At 40.7% G+C, this 21,610-nt stretch overlaps 1 protein-coding gene across 1 annotated transcript in view; it reads left to right on the top strand.

Annotated features, from left to right (window-relative positions):
* The window catches only part of ITPR1 (inositol 1,4,5-trisphosphate receptor type 1), a 346,432-nt gene that overhangs the window by 192,122 nt on the left and 132,700 nt on the right, over nucleotides 1-21,610 (top strand). Inside the window, exons 31-37 of the mRNA XM_032290649.1 lie at nucleotides 2,005-2,205; nucleotides 4,058-4,317; nucleotides 5,976-6,158; nucleotides 7,697-7,854; nucleotides 11,200-11,384; nucleotides 15,281-15,429; nucleotides 16,669-16,780. Coding sequence (XP_032146540.1) covers nucleotides 2,005-2,205; nucleotides 4,058-4,317; nucleotides 5,976-6,158; nucleotides 7,697-7,854; nucleotides 11,200-11,384; nucleotides 15,281-15,429; nucleotides 16,669-16,780 — 1,248 coding nt within the window. The remainder of the gene's footprint in view (nucleotides 1-2,004; nucleotides 2,206-4,057; nucleotides 4,318-5,975; nucleotides 6,159-7,696; nucleotides 7,855-11,199; nucleotides 11,385-15,280; nucleotides 15,430-16,668; nucleotides 16,781-21,610) is intronic.

Consider the following 21,610-nt stretch of genomic DNA (forward strand, 5'->3'; position numbering starts at 1 on the left):
AGAGAAGTTTTTCTCATTCTTTTGATGGCTAAATGACATCCCACATAATGGCTGTAACTTTTAAAAAACCATTCTCATATTAATGGCCAGTTAGGCGATATCTGGTTTTTAGCTTTTTAAACAATACTGCAAAGAACATCTTTGTGCATGCACACACTCACTCACTCACTCATTGGTAATGCTAACACTTTGCAGAAAATGGATTAGCATGGATTGTAGGATAATATAGGTTGAGCATCCCAGATCTGAAAATCTGAAACTGAAATGCTTCAAAATTCAAAACTTTTGAGTGCCGGTGTGATGCTCAAAGAAAATACCCGTTGGAGCGTTTCAGATTTTGGATTTTTGGATTTGGGGTGCTCAGCCAGGAGGCTATAATGCAAATATTCCCAAATCAAAAATGTGAAACCCTTGTGCTCTCAAACATTTTGGATAAGGGATACTCAACCTGTATAACATGACTCCCTCTGCGTCATGTTAAGAGAAAGAAAAGGGAAAAGATAAGATCAAAGCCTCCACCTCACCCCAAACATAAAACTCCATAACTCTGGGTAAAAAGTGAAAAATAAAACTTCTAAAAGGTAACATGAGAATCTTCATGGCTGTGTGGTAAGCAAAATTTTCTTACAAGGTATGCAAAGAACACTAATTATTTTTAAAAATTGATAAATTGGACTCCTTTTAAGAACTTCTATTTGTCTTCTGACACTATTAAGAGCATCCAAAGTCGAGGCAGAGAGTGGGAGACATTTGCGATGCATGTGTTTAACAACGAATTCATATCCAGAATGTACAAAACACACTCAGAAGAGTCACTAAGGAAAAAGTTGACCTGCTTTTAAAAATAGATGGGCCAGGCATGGTGGTTCACAGCTGTAATCCCAGCACTTTGGGAGGCCAAGGCAGGCGGATCATTTGAGGTCAGGAGTTTGAGACCAGCCTGGCCAACATGATGAAATCCCATCTCTACTAAAAATACAAAAATTACCTGGGTGTGGTGGTAAGCACCTGTAATTCCAGCTGCTTGGAGGCTGAGGCAGGAGAATAGCTTGAACCTAGGAGACAAAAGTTGCAGTGAGCTGATATTACACCATTGCACTCCAGCCTGGGTGACAGAGCAAGACTCCGTCTCAAGTAAATAAATAAATAAAGGCAAAAAACTTGAACAGACGCCCTGCTGTAGAGGATATCCAAATGGCCAATAAATGTGACAAAGTGTTCAACATGATTAGACATCAAAGAAATGGGCAAATTAAGCTATGTTTAGCCACAGTAAGATGTGGCTAAAATTTAAAAGACTGAAAATACTAAGTGTTGACAAGGATAGGAACAGCTGGAATGTAGAATGCAAATTGTTAACATTTTTTGAAAGCTGTCAGTATCTTCTAAAGCTAAACATACTCATTCATACTTTGTACTTAGCAATTCTATTCTTGGACCCAACAGAAGTATGGGTTTAAGTTTACCAGAAGACATGTGTAAGAATGTTCACGGCAACTCTACTTTAATATTTATAATACTATTAATGTTACTATCTATTAAAACTAGATCCTAGCCCAAATGCCCTTCAACCATAGAATGAAGATATTGTTGTATATTCATGCAGTGAGACTTATATCAGTGAAGAAGAGTCCATGAGGTTTATGAACAGGCAAAACTAAACTGTGGTTATAGAAATGAAAATAGTAGTTAAATTGTGAGATAGAGCATAAAGGAGACCTGTTTTGTTTCTTGATCTGGGTGCTCAAGATCCCTTTATAATCTGTTCAGCTGAGTGCTAATGATTTGTTTATTTTTCTGTAAGTTTATTTACATGTCATTGAAAAAAGTTTACTAAAAAGAAGGTACTACAGAAGAAGCAAGAATGAGAGAAACATATCTTCATGGGTTTAAATGCTTCTCTTTGTGCATGTTTTCAGTGGACTCCTCTTTTTCTCATTTTTAAATCTGTTCTAGCAGCTTTTTTTACCTGTCCCTGTGCTCTTTTCCTCACTCTTGTGCCAGATCCTGGAGGCAGTAACCATGCAGCACATCTTCATGAACAATTTCCAGCTTTGCAGTGAGATCAACGAGAGAGTCGTTCAGCACTTCGTTCACTGCATAGAGACTCACGGTCGGAACGTCCAGTATATAAAGTTCTTGCAGACAATTGTCAAGGCAGAAGGGAAATTTATTAAAAAATGCCAAGACATGGTTATGGCTGAGGTGATTGTTATATATTTCTATATACTTCCACCTAGTGTTCTGTTGAAATTTTAAAATGATTTAATCTTTTCTATATGAATTTGTACCCTCTTCAGGAGCCATACGGAAAGACAGCAAGTAATTCTGTGTGCGTTTGTGTGTGTCGTCTCGTGTGAGCTTAGGCTGTAGATAGAGGCAAGAATCTGATCTGATATTTCATAGCAATCAGTTTATTCTAAGGAAGGTTGGCTTGGATTCTTCTGACAGGGGACAAAAAGAGGAGTGATGAACTCAATTATAGGGAATGGAGATTAAATGTGGTCAGGACCCAATGAGCCAGAACAGCTTCCATTCTTGTGGATTATGAATTTTTAAAAATTAGGCACCTAATTAACTAGATTGAAAAAATTTTGCCTGATGCCTCTCAAGGAGCAGTTGTTCTCTGAAGTCAAGGAAAGTCTTACTTGATTCATTATGGATTCATTTTGATTTACAGTCTTGTTTACGTATATGGTTCCAGTGGCAGGGAGGGTAGTGTGAGAGTTGGGGCCAGCGTGGTGGCTCATGCCTGTAATCCCAGCTCTTTGGAAGGCTCAGGCAGGAGGATTGCTTGAGGCCAGGAGTATGAGACCAGCCTGGACAACCTAGCAAGACCCTTGTTTCTACAAAAAAATTTAAAAAATTAGCCAGGTGTGGTGGCATGTGCCTGTAGTCCCAGTTACAGGGGAAGACCCCTTGAGCCTAGGAGTTCGAGGTTGCAGTCAACTATAATGGCACCACGGCACTCCAGCCTGGGCAACAGAGTGAGACCCTGTCTCTAAAAATAAAAAAAAAAAAAAAAAAGAGAGTTGGCTCAACCTGGGATACAAATGTCACCTGAATTCCTTCACCAAAGGGTGTCGTGAGATATGTTACCTGACTTCTCAAATCCTTAGCGAACTTTTCTATAAAATGAAGATACAGCAGATTTCACTTTAAAGAGTTGATATGCATAGTAAATGAGATCATGATGACGTTAATGGCCAACACTTTTTGGAAGCCTGCCAAACTCTGGGCATAGTCCTAAGCAATTTGTGTATAATAATTTATTTAATCTACATGGCACTGTGAGTTAGCTATTGTATTTGTCCAGTTTCACAAATGAAGAAACTGAGACACAGTAAGTTTAGGAAGTTCATCTAAAGATTTTATTTTGGTATCTGGCATATAATCATGAGAGCTCATAAAGGTTGGCCATTAGTAAGTATTGACCATGTTTATTTTGACTTTTATGCCAGCCTGTTTTGGTTTTGTACTTCATCTACTGCTGATGAAATTGATTTATTCTCAAGTAGATTTGCAAGAAGCCATATTTTAGGGCACAAGTTATAAACAGGAATGCCTCGACTTTTTGAAGAGTGTGGAGCCTGAGAGTTGTAGCCTGGAGAAGAAGGAATATGTTAAAAAAAATAATGTGTGATTGAAGAGATAAGTTGGTGGATGTGAGACTTGTAAAGGGGATACTATGTAAAGCATACAAAAAAGATGGAAATATTTAAAAAGACATATCATAGCCTAATAGGTAGGTCTAGAAATTCAAGTGGAAGCTTGAGATCTCTATTTCCACTTTATACATTAATGCTGGTATGCAGACTTTCTTTTCCCCTAATAGTTTTTTAGGGCCAGTGTGGTATTTCTGTATCAGTGGAGTAAAATTAAGATGCTGAAGATTTCTAGTTGTTCAGTTATATAAATGAATGAAGTCAAAATAGGTAAGACTGATTTGGGAAGATAGATGCTGAGAGAACCTCTCTCTTTCTCTGTGAGTAGATTTTTTTCACACTGCCCCAGACCTGCAAGCTTGTAATCTAAACCCACCCTGTTCCTGATGTAGCTGGTCAATTCAGGAGAGGATGTCCTCGTGTTCTACAACGACAGAGCCTCTTTCCAGACTCTCATCCAGATGATGCGGTCAGAGCGGGATCGGATGGATGAGAACAGCCCTCTCATGTACCACATTCACTTGGTCGAGCTCCTGGCTGTGTGCACGGAGGGTAAGAACGTCTACACAGAGATCAAGTGCAACTCCCTGCTCCCGCTGGATGACATTGTTCGTGTGGTGACCCACGAGGACTGTATACCTGAGGTGAGCTAGCCCAGCCTGGCTGTGCCCTTCTTGTCACTGTCTATGTGGTACGTGCAGTCGTGGCTCACTGGGAGACATAGTGGTGGCTGGCCTGGGCGAGCCCTTAAGGTTCTGAAAGCTGCAGCTCATTTGTAGTGGGATTTCAGTTCCCTAAAACGTTTTCTCAAGCATTGATGTTGCATAAAAGGAACATGGGAGAAGTTAGTCTTTCCTTCTGTGTCTTTAAGAAGAGTGGGGAAAAAAGCTTCAGCTCTGTGGAACTAATTCAGCCTATTGAGCAAAGGGATGTGACCTGAATGAACTTCTCAGAAATGAGATGAAGAGGAGGTTGAGATCTAGTTCATAAGAATGTAAGACTTAGACTATGAGTGAATTCTTTAAAACAAAAACCCTTACTACAGAAATAATGGCCATTATAAAAAATTTAGGGACTAAAGACAATCAATAAAAAAAAAATACACCTAAGTTTTGAAGTTAATCCTTCCAGACTTCCTTTTTTCCTGCTCATAGATTATATTTATTCATAATGAAAAAATGGGTTATAAAGTGTATATTTTGTAAAATATCAGATTAAATATATCATGAAGTATATATTTTCTCCTTGTGTGTTTTAAAATGTGTTATATTTATATTACACATTTATATTACATTAAACTAAATATATGTAATATATGTGACATATATATTATGTCTTTAGGTTTTTATGGAAAAGCTAGTAACAGTCATGTGTCTCTTAGTGGTGGGATATGTTTTGGGAAATGCCTTCTTAGGTGATTTTCTCATTGTGTGAACATCATATAGTGCACTTACACAAACCTAGATGGCACAGCCTGCTACACGCCTCGGCTGTATGGAACAGCCTCTTCGTCCCAGGCTACAAACATACACAGCATGTTACTGTCTCAGTACTGAAGGCAATTACAACACAATTGTATTTGTGTATCTAAACATTGAAAAGCTCCAGTAAAAATTTGGTATTACAATCTTATGGGTCACTGTTGTATATGAGACCTGTCGTTGATGGTTTAAAGAAAGAGGCTTAGTGGACTCACAGTTCTGTGTGGCTGGGGAGGCCTCACCATCATGGCGGAGGGTGAAAGGCAGGTCTCACATAGCAGCAGACAAGAGAACTTGCACAGGGAAATTCCCCTCTGTAAAACCATCAGATCTCATGAGACCTCTTCACTATCATGAGAACAGCATGAGAAAGACCCACCCCATAATTTCAGTTATGTCCCTCCTGGTCCCTCCCTCAGCATGTGGGAATTGTGGGAGCTACAATTCAAGGTGAACTTTGGGTAGGGACAGAGCCAAACCATATCCCACCAGATTGCCTGTAGTATTTGGATAGTTAGGAGGCAGCTACGCTCACTCATTTCATCGTCTTTTGTACACCAAGGTGTCAAGAGCAGAGTAGGTATTCCATGAATAGGGTTTAGTAGAATTAATTGAGTCAAGGGACACTTCTTTCTTTGAGCTGGGCTGTTGGGTTCCTATCCCCAATTCAACACTTACTAGCTAATAGGGTGGGCAATAATGCCACAGCTTACTTCACAGGGTGATGGTGAAGGCTAAATGAGCTTTGTCTAAAGTGCTTAGCACAGAGCCTGGCACATAGGAGGTTCTTGGGAGTAAATGGCTGTTGTCATTGGGCCCTCTGAGTTAGCTCAAGAGCTAACAAGCAGCCACAAAACTCAGGAACTAAATGCTGGGTTTCCCCGGCCAGTTTCCCAGGCTCCCTTGGCACCTCTCCTCTCTTAGGAATACAGCTTACTGTATTCTTTGGGTGGCTGTGGGAAATAGGAAAGAAAGTACTTCCTGAAGAAGGCAATGAGATTCTGGCTCCCAGGTGAACTTCATGGAAGGAGCATGGAACTTCACCACCAGAGAGACCCCTGTGGTTGACTTTCTGCTTTGCCATCTCTTCTCTTTCTATTAGATACTTTCTTTTTTCCTTGCTGGGCCTTTGTTTTTCATGTGTGACGGGAAGGTAATTCCAAGTTGCAGAATTGTTTACTGAGGCCTGAACAAGATCATACATGAAATGTCTCACATATAGTATGCCCTTAATAAATGGAAGCTATCTGAACCATCTTTATCAGCGAGGTTCTGAATTTTTAATTAATCTCTTTTATTTTCTTATAATAGACTTCCTTTTTCTCCTGATGCTTTCTGTTTTCCTTCATCTCAGAAACCTCTTTCAGGGTTTTTGGTACTCTTTTCTTTTCTTTTCTTTTCTTTTCTTTTCTTTTCTTTTCTTTTCTTTTCTTTTCTTTTCTTTTCTGAGACAGAGGTTTGCTCTGTTGCCCAGGCTGGAGTGCAGTGGTGCGTCTTGGCTCACTGCAACCTCTGCCTCTCAGGTTCAAGGGATTTTTCTGCCTCAGCCTCCTGAGTAGCTGAGATTATAGGTGCCTGCCACCATGCCCAGCTAATTTTTGCATTTTTAGTAGAGACAGGGTTTCACCATCTTGGCCAGGCTGGTCTCAAACTCCTGACCTTATGATTCGCCCACTTCAGCCTCCCAAATTGCCGGGATTACAGGCGTGAGCCACTGCGCCTGGCCTACTTTTTTCTTTACTGTATTAACTTCCGCTGTTTTTAGAGGAGCTATGCAAGTTGTGTCCTCTCAAACGAGAGACCAGTGGAATATAGCACAGCATACACAGCTGTCTCTCTTTGCCTTGCTGGTCCAAAACTACGCTTTGAATGGAGACCAAAACTGTAATTTTTTAATGCATGCAGAAAGTCAGTGTCAAATTGAGTAAGTGGATGTTTGAGTACTCTTAGTTTAAAATGAGTACAAATTTATACCTTATAGAAACTAATAACTCTTCTCATGTAATTTCCAAGTACTCATCATAATAAATGAATATTTATAAAGAGTAACCATCCAAATTCTTTTTATGTCTTTAAAGACCTTGCCAGAAATGAAGAAGTAGTATTCTAGGTGAGATCCACTTATCGGTTTGTTTTTGCTGATTAAAAATATGGGTTCTACTCAATGAATATAATGTCTGGAAGGAACTTTAGGGTCAGTCTGCCTCAATCTGCTTATTTTATACGGTGGATGAAACTGACGCTCGCAGAGGTGATGTAATTTGCTACTTGGTAACTGGATAAGAATACCAGTCTTTGAACTTTGGAACCGTTGCTCTTTCTTGTGCTTAAACTTAATTAAAATAGCATCAGGTTAATAAATTGACCTAAAACGCTTCTAAGTTGCTCCCCCTCAGCTAGATCACTTATGGAATTTAGCTGTTATCCAGGCATCCCCTCTCACGCTTGCTTCAGGGTCCATTAACAAGGCATGTCTATCTCTGATCCAGGGTCCAGTGGTTCAAGACAATGTCTGTCTCTGATCAGATCGTCAGTAATCTACAAATAAAAATCTGTTTTTCACATTGCTTCTTTCGGCTTCTTGCAGACTCGCCAGCCTGTCTTTGTGCAACTGCTCCAAGGTGTGTTCAGGGTGTACCACTGCAACTGGTTAATGCCGAGCCAAAAGGCCTCCGTGGAGAGCTGTATTCGGGTGCTCTCTGATGTAGGTAAGATAACAAGTTAGTTTGGATATACGTGCTGAAAATGAATTGTCTCACAGTGGTAAGGCTGCCGTTTATTGAGCACTCATTACAACTCTTCTCAAGTTATACAGACAGGAAGTTTTGGAGCCAGACCCAGAACCGAGGTCTTCTTGATTGCTGGGCTCCTTTTTGTATCTGCCAAGCCAACATTTCCCAAAGGAAGAGCTAGCGAGTCCCAAGTCAGATAGGCCTAGAAAAACAAGCTCCCATGGTTGTTAGGCAATTCTTGGCAAGTCATGATACATGCAGCTTATTCAAGGCCCTGGGAAGTCCCTCATTCGAGAAACTAATTTGTTTAATCCAGCAAATGTACTTGACCACTTGGAGACTTTTTCCTGGAAAACACCTGTCACATCCCAAGGAACACCCTTTCTCAGAAATGATGCACTGCTCCCTTCTTCCCCTCAAGGAGAAATGTTTCTCCATTTCCTCTGTGACTCCCCTTCTGTCTTGCCTCTCATAGGCAGCCTTTGAAAGGAAGTTAGGAAAATTCTTTTTTCCTTTATCCTGGTTTTATCAGACTCCATTACTTTGCTCATTCTCCATCCCCTATAAATGCTGTGCAAAGAGCTAGGCTTTCTGCCTGCAGCTGAGAAGAGAGTTACCTGCTTGGGGTCGCCTCTTAGATTCCTGCAGACAGTAACAGGAAGAGCAAGACAGGTGTAGTTCTTAGCACTATTGAGTGGCTGTCCAGTCGATTTAAGTGTTGATTGTGTAGGTAAGATATCAAATCAGTTTGGATATACCTTGGAGATATATATAACCTGTATTAGGACCTGTTGCCTGATTTCAGTAGACTCTTGCTCAGTTCCTTTACTCTCATATGGTAGTTGATGCATTTTTATTATTGGTGTGGCAGTATTTCACAGTAAGAAATTAGGTTTTGGAAAATACATACACAAGAGGTTCATTGTGTGATATCTTAGAAACAAGACCCTGCAATGGAATTCCCAGGTAACCCTGTACTTTTTCCATTCATGATTATCTATCATAAATGATGTGCTTGGTGAACTAACCTATAAAACCAGTAGTACACGTTCTCACTTAAAAGTGAGAGCTAAATATTGAGTACACATGGATGTAAAGCTGGGAGACCAACCCAAATGCCCATCGATGATAGACTGGACAGGGAAAATGTGACACATATACACCATGGAATACTATGCAGCCATAAAAAATGATGAGTTCATGTCCTTTGTAGGGACATGGATGAATCTGGAAACCATCATTCTCAGCAAACTGACACAGGAACGGAAAATTAAACACTGCATGTTCTCACTCAAAGGCGAGTGTTGAACAGTGAGAACATGTGGACACGGGGAGGGGAGCATCAAACACTGGGGTCTGTTGAGGGGCTAGGGGAGGGATGGTGGGGGTGGGGAGGTAGGAGAGGGATAACATAGGGAGAAATACCAGATGTAGGTGATGGGGGCATAGAGGCAGCAAACCACATTGCCATGTGTGTACCTATACAACAATCCTGCATGATCTGCACCTGTACCCCAGAACCTAAAGTATAATAATAAAAAAAGATGGGAGACAACTAGAGGGGGAAAGAGGGAGAAAGATTGAAAAACTACCTGTTGAGTACTCTGTTCTCTGTGGATGATGGTTTCGATCATACCCTAAACCTCAGCATTAAGCAATACACCTTTGCAACAAACCTGCATGTGTACCCCCTGATTCTAAAATAAAAGTTGGGAAAAAAAGCAATGTGCTTGTTGAGGTCAAAGGAAATGTGGGAGAAAGTCCTTGCCACAGAGGTTAGTTTTTGTTTAATATTCGAGCAAGTGGCTGACTTGACTAGTGCCTCAGTGCTCACTAGAGAGGAGAAATCTTTCCATTTGTCTTGGTGGTAAAAAGAAAAAAAGACAAGGAGAGTTGATATCTGTGGAATGGTAAGGCATGAAAACAGCACTACCCAGATCCCCTCTGTCTCCTGGGGATTGCTTCCTCCTAATACCACACCCCGAGTCCACTGTGTTCGTGGTTGGGCTTATCGGATATCCAAGGCATGGAGTTTCTAGCTGTGATGAGTGTACTGTACCCCGTACATCGTGCTTTTTAACTTTTTATTATTTGTATTGTTCCAAATTTCCCACTTTCCGTATTAGACTGTTAGAAAGTTGCTGGCTGGCTTATAGTTTTTGTTTGTTTGTTTTCCTTCTAAATTGTGTGTGTGTGTGTCTGTGTGTTTTTAATGGAATTTAAATAATTGCTTCTCAGATTCCTCTTGCAGAATGTTGGAGTTGTTTTTACAATTAAATACGAGAGTACTCTCTTTGCTTCTAGTGTTTTGAAGCATTGAAGGCAGGAAATAGTTGTTTTTGGACATTTTCCCATATGGAAAAGAAATGATTATTAGTCTTAATTATCTTCCTTTTCAAAATCTTTTATTTTGGAATAATTATATGTTTATGGGACGGTGGTAGCAAAGATAATACAGAGAATTCCCACAGACCCCTCATACGTTGTCACCCATTGTCAGCATTTTACGTTACCAGGGCCCCTTTGTCAAGATAAGGAAACTGACAATGGTGCAGGACTGTTACTTAAACTCCAGACTGGATTCGGATTTCACCACTTTGCCCATTAGTGTCCCTTGTCACACCCTTTTTCTGTTCCAGGCACCACCTTGCATTTAGTTGTCATGTCTGCAGTCTTTCCTGGTCTGTGACCATTTCTCAGCCTTTCCTTGTTTCTTATGACCTTGATAGTTTTGACAAGTATTGGTCAGGAGTCCTGTAGAGTGTCTCCCATTGTGGGTTTGACTAATGTTTTTCTCATGATTAGACTGGAGTTCTCCTTTTTTTTAAGAGGGAGAAAGAAGCACCTATATAGAAAGAGGAGTTTATGCCATTGTGAATGCTGTCTTTAGGATTATGTTTGGGATAACTCAGCATTTTGTAGATTGTCAAAGAAACCTGAGAAACAACTAGTAAACGGTTCATTGGCCAAATGAGTTCCCTGTCTTATTAATTCTTAAAATACGCAAACACCTCAGGGACTCTAAGAAGCCATTCATTGAGGAAACCCATTGAACTTTAACTCTGACTTGCCCTGGCCTTATGACCTGAGAGCATTTTAACATTTCTCAGAACTGCTGCCCCTCAGAATTCACACTGGGAAACCCTGACCTAAAAGATGGTAAAGTTGACTTGAGCGCCTCAGTCTTCAAGCTCAGTACCAGGCAAGCCGACCTATTCTGGGTGTGAAAAACCTGCCCCATGGGGAGTAGGGTGTTAGGTCCATCTATAGGATGTCCCCCATAAAAATTGTAGGCTCATGACTCATCTTTTTCCTGTACAGCCAAGAGCCGGGCCATTGCCATTCCCGTGGACCTGGACAGTCAAGTCAACAACCTCTTTCTCAAGTCCCACAACATTGTGCAGAAAACAGCCCTGAACTGGCGGCTGTCAGCCCGCAACGCTGCACGCAGGGACTCTGTTCTGGCAGCTTCCAGAGACTACCGGAATATCATTGAGAGATTGCAGGTAATGCCTGGTGTTGAGAGAAGTGATGCTTAGCCTGGCGTCATGTGATTGACACACATGATGTCAGTGTGGTAAACAGATAGTCAAATGTTATCATGTATGTAGGGCCAGGAGTGGGAAGCTGCTTAGGAATAGAAAAGTTTCTGGCAAAGTGATGGTCTTTATTAAAGGTTACTCCTAGATTTACAGATTTCTTGGTGAAAAATGGGGACTCTGCTCTTATGAGAAGGAAATATTGAAGTATTACAGAGGACGTTTAGAGTAAGAGCACAAATGTTCCATTTTCCCCGTCACTCTGGGATTATTTAGCCTCTTGAATCAGCAGGTGAACAGAGGTGGTGATAACTGAGAGAAGGCTTTTACATCAGAATGAGTCAGATGAAAACAAAAGCATTATATGTATACATTTTTATTAGTATCTACCAAGACATCTGCTATCCTTTTGTTAAAGGGGAGAGTAGTGAGTTTTAGATGTTAAACATTTAAACATGCATCTTAACATGAACGTCTCTTTCATACAAGCACCTCAGTTGATGCTCTCAAAGACAGTACATAGACCACAGTTTGAGAATCACAGATCCTTTGAATGAGCCCATTAGCACAGTGTTTAAGAGTATGATCTCAGGCCAGTGCCTGGATTAAATTTAAATCCTGGCTCTGCTGCTAAGAAATGGTGTAATCTTGGGAAAGTTACTTGACTTCTCTGTGCTTCAGATTCCTAGTTTGTAAAATAGTAACACCTACCTCATGAGGTTGATTAAGAGAGTTGATAATATGTCCCAGTTACCTATATTTCGTGCAGCAAATCACAGCAATTGCTTTATTCTCTTTTGCTATTCTGAAGGTTGACTGGCATCAGCAAGCTATTTCTTGATAAGAGTCTTTCATGGGGTTGCAGTCAGATGGTGACTGTGGTTGGACATAGCTTGACACCTTGCTCACTTCCGTGTTTGGCAGTTGATGCTGGTTGTCAGATGGAACCTCACTGGAGGTGCTGACTGAAACACTAACGTGTAGCCTGGGCTTCCTCACACCATGGCGGCTGGGTCCCAAGATGAGTGTGTGTAGAGAGAGAGACAAGTGAAAGTTTTATTGTTATGATTTCAGAAGTCACATAGCATCACTTTTATTGTACTCTGTTAGTCAAGGCAGTCTCAGAGTTTCACTCAAGCTCAGTGGGAGGGAATCTAACCATCATTCAGTGAAAGGGATGTCAATATCACATTGTAAGAAGACTGTGCAAGACAGGATATATCGTGGTGTAGCTATGTTAGGAAATTACAGTACACGTAAAATACATAGAGCAGTGCCTGGCATGTAGTGAGCACTCAGTTGAGGGCTGCTATTATTATATTACCATTATTAGTGTGATATATCACTATGATGGTAATCGTGTTGCTGAATCTCTGTAAGGTTACACCTACGTGAAGACAGATGAATTCATTAAATCATTCATCAGCTCCATGCTAGGCACTGGGGATACAATGGTCAGCAAAACCAGGAATAATGAGCTTTGTCTCTTAGTATCTGAAGAATCAGCAGGGAGAAAGGACATTAATGTTAAATATAAAATGGTGAGAGGAAAAAGTGAGAAATGCAGAGAAGTAAAGAGTGCTTGAAAGATTCTGATGAGGAAACTAATTTTGTCTGAGGTTAGGAATGAGGGTCAAGGAAGACCTTGCTGGGGAAAGTAACATTGGAACCAAAATGAGAAGGAACAATAGGACTTAAAGAATAAAAGGGAGGGAAACAGCGTGTGTAAAGACTATCATACAGAAAGGAAGATGAAAATAAAAGTATTATTCAATTTCAGCTAGATTATCCCTTTTTTTCTTAGCATCTACCAAGAGACCTGTTCTGCCTTTGTTAAATACTCGAATGAGTATTAGAGGGTGTTAAACACTTAAACAGGCATCTTAACTTGACCCATGAAACCCTGCTCTTATGAGCAAAGGAAGGTTAGTGTGACTGGAGCCAGGAAGCTGGGGAGGCTGGCAGGGCTGCTTGGGTCAAGTTAAGAATTTCAGCCTTTATCATAACACAGTTCTTAAATAACTAATAGTACCCGTTCTTGATTCCTAATGGAGTGCTTCCTGTTTCCACTATGCTTTTAGAAAGGGGAGAAGGGTATTGTAGACTCCTAACTCCGTGAGCACATAGTATTTTCTCGTCTGCTCAAATAAAATATCTGCAATCAAACATGCTGGTGTCTTGTGCTCTTGTTAGATTTATTGTGCTTATTCTTGAGAAATAAAACACATAGGGGAGCAATACTGTTAAAAGGACTTGGCCAATGGCTTAAAGGATATGCATTATCCAGTTATTTGCTGTCTGAGTTCTGGGGTTTATGAGATCGCCTAGTGCAGCAAAAGTTGTAATATAAGAAATTCACTTGCAAACTGACCACTTCTGTAATTAATCCCCATCTAGACATCCCTCTCACTTAACACCAGCATCTTTCCCCACCCATTGCTTTGCCGTCTTTGTTGGTGTCTCCCTGATTGCTGAATGCTATACATTTGACAATACAATGCAAATCAATTGCAATGTAAAGTTCAAACTGTGCAAAAGATGCAGGATTTTATGAAATACATGAACACGATAAGAACAACTTTAATCCCATACGAATACTGTAGACAAAGATTTGCCAGAGTCAGGATAAGTAACTATTGAAGAGAATGTTGAGTGGGTGCTTCTAAAAGGGATGCTGTGGGGGAAACTGATAAGATCCTCAGAATTTTGCAAAAATGACCCGGTTTTTGACTGTGCTGTGAAAGTCATTATGAACTAAGGGATGTTGTAAGGTACTGTCTTACAATCTTGTTGGGAAAATTGCCCTGCCCAAAATTATTTGATTGATTCGTGTATCTTTATGCATCTTCAACATTAAAAGTGGTTACAATCATCACCCAAACTGTGTTAAATCTAAGAGTAAATTATCTTCATATGGTTAGTTGTAATTTCTGGATAACAGATCAGTTAATTCTTTCTCGATCCCAACTGGGTCCCCTTTTAAGCAGCTTTTCCCATGCAAATATCCTTGGTCAACCAGGCCTTCCTGTATTATCCAACGTGCCATGTTCGGCCCCTGTTTTAGCCAACATGCCTGTAGGCAGGTTCCGAGTCACCGAGCCATAGAGCAGGCTTTAGCATCTTTTGAAGATAATTTCTCATCTGTTTTCTATCATTTGCCTTCAAATGGTGTTTGTTGTGTTGGTTTTGCTGCTCTTTCAACTTCTCTCTGTTTTCCTTTCCTACAGCTATGTGTTTTGCATTTGAAGACCATCATGCTATCAGGGTACATGTATTTAGCATGTTAATACAGCATGTTCATTCATTGGTGTCCTCATGTTTGTATGACTTTATGGTGTGAATAATTCATGCTCATTGAAGACAGACAACACTGACAAGTATTGCTATATACAAGAAAATTAGAACCACCTGTAATCCCACCACCCAGAGAAAACCAGTAGTTATGTTTAAATAATATTTGATGTTTATCCTTTAGCTAGATACTGATGATGTTTATAAAAATAGGATTATTATTATTTGACCCTTGTTGCACTCATCATAGACATCTTTCCAATGTTAAATTTATTTTTTTGCATCATATTTTAAGCTGTATATAATGGTACCTTGAATAGCATAAGGCGGCCATCTTGAAAGAAGGGGTGGTGGGAAAGTTGACTTGTTTTCACTTTGTTTTCTGCATCAGGGGGTTAATGTTTCAGGTAACCATTGGGCAATGTCTAATAGTTTGAGATGCCAGAGGGTACTAAAGTTACTCTAACCTAGCCTATCCATGCATCAGTGATTTAGGGCAGAAACCAATGTCCTCACCCTCCTGTGGCCAGCATCTGCCTGAGCCGTTGACTGAGGCTGTGTTTCCATTTTAGGACATCGTCTCCGCGCTGGAGGACCGTCTGAGGCCCCTGGTGCAGGCAGAGTTATCTGTGCTCGTGGATGTTCTCCACAGACCCGAGCTGCTTTTCCCAGAGAACACAGATGCCAGAAGGAAATGTGAAAGTGGCGGTTTCATTTGCAAGTAAGCGGCCTCTCTCTCTGGGGTGTTCATTTGCCAGAACCTTGATGACCACACAAAGCTTTTGTTCCCGAAGAAGGAGACGTTATCCTGTTTTCTAACTTTGATGAATGCAAGGTCATGTGCTAAAGTCCTGTTCTGACCTCCCCAAAGTAAGTTAGTCTGTTAAATCCTGCTTACTGACACTTCTTTGTTTTGTTTTGCTTTGTTTTTTGGTGAGAAGTTCTTATTTTAACTGCATGTCCATTCATTCATTCATTACAGAGCACCCACTGTGTGCTGTGGTACAGACATAAAAAAGTCATGATCCCTCAGCCCTCAGAAATCTCAGACCTATCATGATCTTACAGTCTTTTCCTAATAATTGTGTAATGTCTTAGTTTATGCCTTGGTGCATAATCTGTAAGCAACAAGTGGACCATCTCCATTAGATTTTTACCCTAAAGCTGGGCACAGTGGCTCACACCTGTATTCCCAGCACTTTGGGAGGCCAAAGCAGGTGGATCACCTGAGGTCAGGAGTTTGACACCAGCCTGGCCAACATGGTGAAACTCCATCTCTACTAAAAATACAAAAATCAGCCGGGCATAATGGCGGGCACCCCAGCTATTCTATGGCTGAGGCAGGAGAATCACTTGACCCCTTGAGGTGGAGGCTGCAGTGAGCCGGAATTGTGCTACTGCACTCCAGCCTGGGTGACAGAATGAGACCCTGTCTCAAAAAAAGAAAAAGAATTTTACCCTAAGATTAGTTGTTTGTTTCGCTTGGGGCTGGCCTCTGCCTATGAGTTTCTTACTTTTCTGGGCCCCTCTAAGGACAAGCTCGTGCATAAGGAAACTGTGTTGGCCTCAACCATCATCCTCATGAGTTTTTTTTTTTTATGGTGTTGGTATATTTGATCCATTTTGCCGGCAATTCTCAGTGGATAATTAGCCATGCTTTATAAATGAGCAGGTCTGAGTGGATCTCTGTCTCGGTTCTCCTCTCATGTAATTTCTCCATTGTATGTGGCTGACTCCTGCCCAGCGAGCCCGTTTGCTGGGACTTACCAGCAGGTGTCGCTATTGAGACACAGTCACTCGCTGGCTGTTAGTGCAGGGAATGCCCTGAAGTATGTTTAACCTGAGAGCTCTTAATAAAATGTTTGTTCATTAACAGACTAGTTAAAATAAATTGCTTGCAAAGTGCTTTTAATTTAAAGTTAGTTTCAGAGACATAATCCATGGTTTCCACCCCCTTCAGGTTAATAAAGCATACAAAACAGCTGCTGGAAGAAAATGAGGAGAAGCTCTGCATTAAGGTCCTACAGACCCTGAGGGAAATGATGACCAAAGATAGAGGCTATGGAGAAAAGGTACTTCGTTTTATTTTCCTGGTCCAACCAGGTTTTACCATGAAATTGAAGGGAGGGATCTTTAGAAACCCACCTTGATATATAGGTGAAGGGGAGGAAGGCAGCAAATCACACTACCATGTGTGTATCTATGCAACAATCTTGCATGTTCTTCACATGTACTCCAAAACCTAAAATGCAATTAAAAAAAAAAAAAAAAATATATATATATATATATATATAGACACCCCACCTTGGCCCAGGCATTACTGACTAAGGGGTTAGCTTTTTTTTTTTTTAAAAAAAGCTGTTTATCCTACCCTTAAAGGGAGCTAAATCATATGACTATCTTTTAAAAGTCCGATATACGTAGTCGTCTCTTACAGCCTGCTTGCCACATAATCTAATGTCAGAGCGGTAATAACAAGATTTTTAAATTCCCAGTGAGAAGTAAATGCCTCTTGTGTATCAAAGTATGTGTTTCTGACTTTTAGGTTTTAGCTAAGCATACCTGCAGGTTTACTTGCCTCTTTCAGATGAGATGTTGCACAATCTTTCAGGGCATCGAGAAACTCCCTCCAGTTCTAACTGCAATTAAGGCAGGCATACACGTCACCAATTCTGAGACAGATTGGGAAATGGACAGTCCTGTGACCTGATTGTCCTTAGTATATGCAGTGAGCGAGGACATACCAGCTCCATCCCTTACACCTCTAATGTTGGGCCAAGTAGGGCAGAAACAATCCCATTCCCTTTCCTTTCAGCCCCCAGCAGCAAATCATGGATGTGAATTTAAATCCCACCCATTTTCATTTGAAGGTAATAACGTTCACTAATGGCCTGCTAGCTACATTTAGCAACAGTTTCCGAGTAGGTAAATATGCTGATATCACCAACTTATCAAAATACCCAGTAAGTCATTTTTTCAGCTCTAGGAAGAAGCCTTGGTAATTAAGTCAGCCTGCCCTGTCAAAATGGATGGTGGCAACCAGACTGTTGCAAATATAAACGTCTGCAGGAATGTTGCTTTCTAACCTATCTCTCATTAATATTAGAGAAATGTTACTAGTGAGACTTCTTGGATAAGAAAATACAGAAAACAGATTTTGTAGTTTCTTAGTTTATACCATGGGGCATAATCTATAAGCAACAAGCAGTTCCATGACTAGAAATCTCCATTACATTTTTAGAAACTAATTAGAATGTAGGTTTCTGTAACTCAGTAGGAATTTTGCAGAGAAAACCTGTCAGACAAGTGTTTATAAATATAAATGGTGGAAGTGAAGAACCCTGGTAAGGTAGAAGTGCTGGGATGGCTCGTTCATACAGATACCTGTTAGGCACCTAGTAGGTCTTGCTCTTAAAAAAAAAAAAAAGAAAAGAAAAATAAGGGGATAAGACTGATGGCAGAGAAGATACTTACCAGACAGATAAATAATAACCATTTATTTGACGAGATCATCCTTTCTCTTAAAGTGAGTTTTTGGAAACATTTATAAACTGTGAATCTAGTTATAGAAATTCGCTCTCCATAGTAAAGGTCAAATGCACCAAAGCTGAGTGAATATGTTTGCGTCCATGGGCATAAAACCTGATTTTTCAAATCTGGAGGCCACAATTTTCACTTATTTGGAATATCTATTTCTTTCTATATCCAAAGTATTTAAAGTAAACTTTGGTGTCTGTATTCTAGTGACTGTTACACTTTGTGATTATACATGCAGTTCCCTGCAGTTGTCTTTTTATAACCTAGAAAGCAGAGGCACTGTCCTGGAGTTTCCTGAGTCCCTGTTGCATGGTGGACAAGTATGGCAGGGTCTTTGAGGCCACATGGAAGGTGTGCTGGCCTGCTGTCTGTCCCTACCCGTTAGTGCAAAGTGGAAGAGCATCCCGGATCCCAGGGGATGCCACATCAGAAATGTCATAATGCCTGTTATAAAGCTTATGGAGAAAGAAAGGGCATGGGATTGAGAGGACCCTTGAAGGAGAACACTAGGAAAGAGTAAATTATATCACTGTTTTATAGAGGTTCCTGGGATTTAGCTTAAATCCCTTTTCAGCTGGTGAAGAAATTAGTCACACCTAAGCAAAGAGGCTTGGAGAAGAGATGGCTTTTCTTTCCAGTCTGGTAGGGCTGTCATTCCCATTCACGAACGTGAACAAATTGTAGGCCAGTATGGAAAACACCATGAAACTGAGGAAGATGCTCTAAAAACCCACATTAGTGGCTCCAAACCTGCAAGACTTGCTGTGCTTGTGGCCGAGTGCTTGACTACCAAGGAAGTGCTACTTAACCATTCCTGTCAATTGAACTTCAAAAGAGAGAGAAGGAGAACCAGGGACCCTAAAATATTTCTGTCTCCTGACCTGGTAGCTGGTATTCACTTGGTCTCACTAAGGCTTTTTGAAGATGCTTTTTGATGGTTTACTGGCTGCCCCATTTGACTAAAGAAGCATGACACACAGGGCAGGCCAACTTTTTCAAGGGTGGAAACAACCCGGAACCAAAGAACTAACCTTTCTCAAGCAAATCAGTTGCTTGACTCAGTGTAATAAACGAGGTGTTCTTTGGCCTGGATGCTGAGGAGGACACCATGGTGAGTGTGGAGGCCGTTTGTCTCCTCCCATCCCCATTCTGATTGATTAGTGGCCTCTTACCGAGCTTGTCTCGTGACTGACAGCTCCCTGGTGATGTCCAGCATTGTTCTGCTTCCCTGCCCTCTCCTGAGCCTTCATAGCCATAGAGTCAGATTCAGAGGAGTCCTGGCATGGCCTCTTCCAACTCTCCCTGTTCATATGAGGAGGATGGGGCTGAGAGACTGCCCGAGGTCACGTGCAAAGTCTATATGAGATCAAGAGTGGAGTCTGGGTGTCCTGAATCCCAACGCAGTGTCCTCTCCAGCCTCCCCTAAGGTGGTGTCCGCGGTGTGTGGGCTGGGTTTCCTTGCCTTTTTTCTAAACAATAATCCTTAAAGATGATGAGACGTAAGTGCCTTTACCCATCTTTACCTTTTCATTCAACTTTAATACTTAGTCAAGGTCGCAGATGAAAAAGTTGACATCATTCTTTATTATCCTGATCAAAAACATTGGTGTGCCTGTATGCGTCTCCCTGCCTGGGGGGAAAAAAGCCATCAAGAACTGTCATCCATGTTATAAAATAGACTAAAACATGATAGAATCATTGTAAGACACTGACCTACACGTTTTAAAAGTCATGGATATTCACTAGTTTCCTAAATTACGTCATAAGTAACAATGATAACATTGGTTGACCTCCTGTCATGTGCTAGCCACTATACTAAACACATGTACTGTAGTTCAACCTCAGAGATAGATACCACTATTGTCATTAACTATTTTATATGCAAGGAAGAGACAACATAGGCTCAGAGAGCTTCAGGATTTGCCTGGGGTTACATACTTAATAACAAGGGAACCAGCCATTCAATCCCAGACAGTCTGATCTTAGAGTCTTAGCTCTTCACCACTGCATTATCAGTGAACAGATGGAAACCATTTGAGCGTTTTGCGGTCCACCTACAGGTTGAACATGTAAGTTTCCGTAATGTTACATGATTATATAAATAATAGTGGGCATTAGCCCTGAGAGCACTAAATGTATCAAAACTTAAACATCTAGTCTTCAGCTCATTGCTGATTTTTTACCCAATTGAAAACACTCTCCAACAGATGCCAAGTGAGTTTACAAAGTGTGATTGTCCCAAGGCCATCCAAAACCTGTAGTTTTGATCAGTTCCTATACAGAGGAATCAGATTAGCGAGTAGCAAGTGGTTGGTTCACTTGTCTGGGTCCAGTGCCCAAAGAAGTTCGTGTTCAAGGACTATCATGGCTGGGCACGGTGGCTCATACCTGTAATCCCGGCACTTTGGGAGGCCGAGTTGGGTGGATCATCTGAGGTCAGGGGTTCGAGACCAGCCTTGCCAACATGGAGAAACCCAATCTCTACTAAAAATACAAAAATTAGCCTGGTGTGGTGGCATATTCCTATAATCCCAGCTGCTCACTTGAACCTGGGAGGTGGAGGCTGCAGTAAGCAAGATTGCGCCACTGCACTGCAGCCTAGGTGACAGAGTAAGACTCCATCTCAAAACAACAACAGCAACAACACGTTATCATGTATGATGAAAGGTAGAGGCTGACTGAAGAAGATGGCCACAAGATGTTAATCATGAACACTTAGGAATAAAACAAAATCATCTTTAATTCTTATGTCTCTAAAATGCAAAGGATCACCAATGCATATACTTCTCAGAGTGTTAAATATGAAATAAATATTAAAATTATCACCAAAATAGTGGTGAAATACATTTCTGCCCTATGCTCATGGTGTTTTTCTGTCCTGCGTATTCAAAATCATAATCTTTAAAATTATGTCAGTTTACAATCACTCTGTGTGCAATGCCTACTAATCTCTGCTTTTAATCTATAGTTTAAACCGTGTTTGTGTTGAAAAGAAAATAACCTCCCACAGCTAAATATCTCTAAAATTTAATCTGAATCACTCTCTAACTCAGAAAAATTTCAATCCCCTAGACCCTACTTGAGAAGAAAACGTATTTTATGTATTATTAATAACTGTTCTAGTTTACTGTAGGTTTTTTACTAAACTGCTATTGACTTAAGTTATTGCTCAAAGAGCTTTGGAAAGAAATTCGGAGGCCAGGAATTAATGTAAAAGGATATCTCAGAATTTATTTAAAATCATTTCCCTTCTGAATAGCAGTAGCTGTTTTAGTGCTAGAGAGTATAGGACCTCTGGTAATGCCTGGGTTTTCATTTCATGCAAATTTCAGTTGCTGTCAGAAATCCTAGTAGCTGGAAATGTT

Source organism: Sapajus apella, unplaced genomic scaffold (assembly GCF_009761245.1).
Source record: "Sapajus apella isolate SASKATOON/1434 unplaced genomic scaffold, GSC_monkey_1.0 scaffold23, whole genome shotgun sequence".
In the NCBI taxonomy this organism is placed as follows: domain Eukaryota; kingdom Metazoa; phylum Chordata; class Mammalia; order Primates; family Cebidae; genus Sapajus; species Sapajus apella.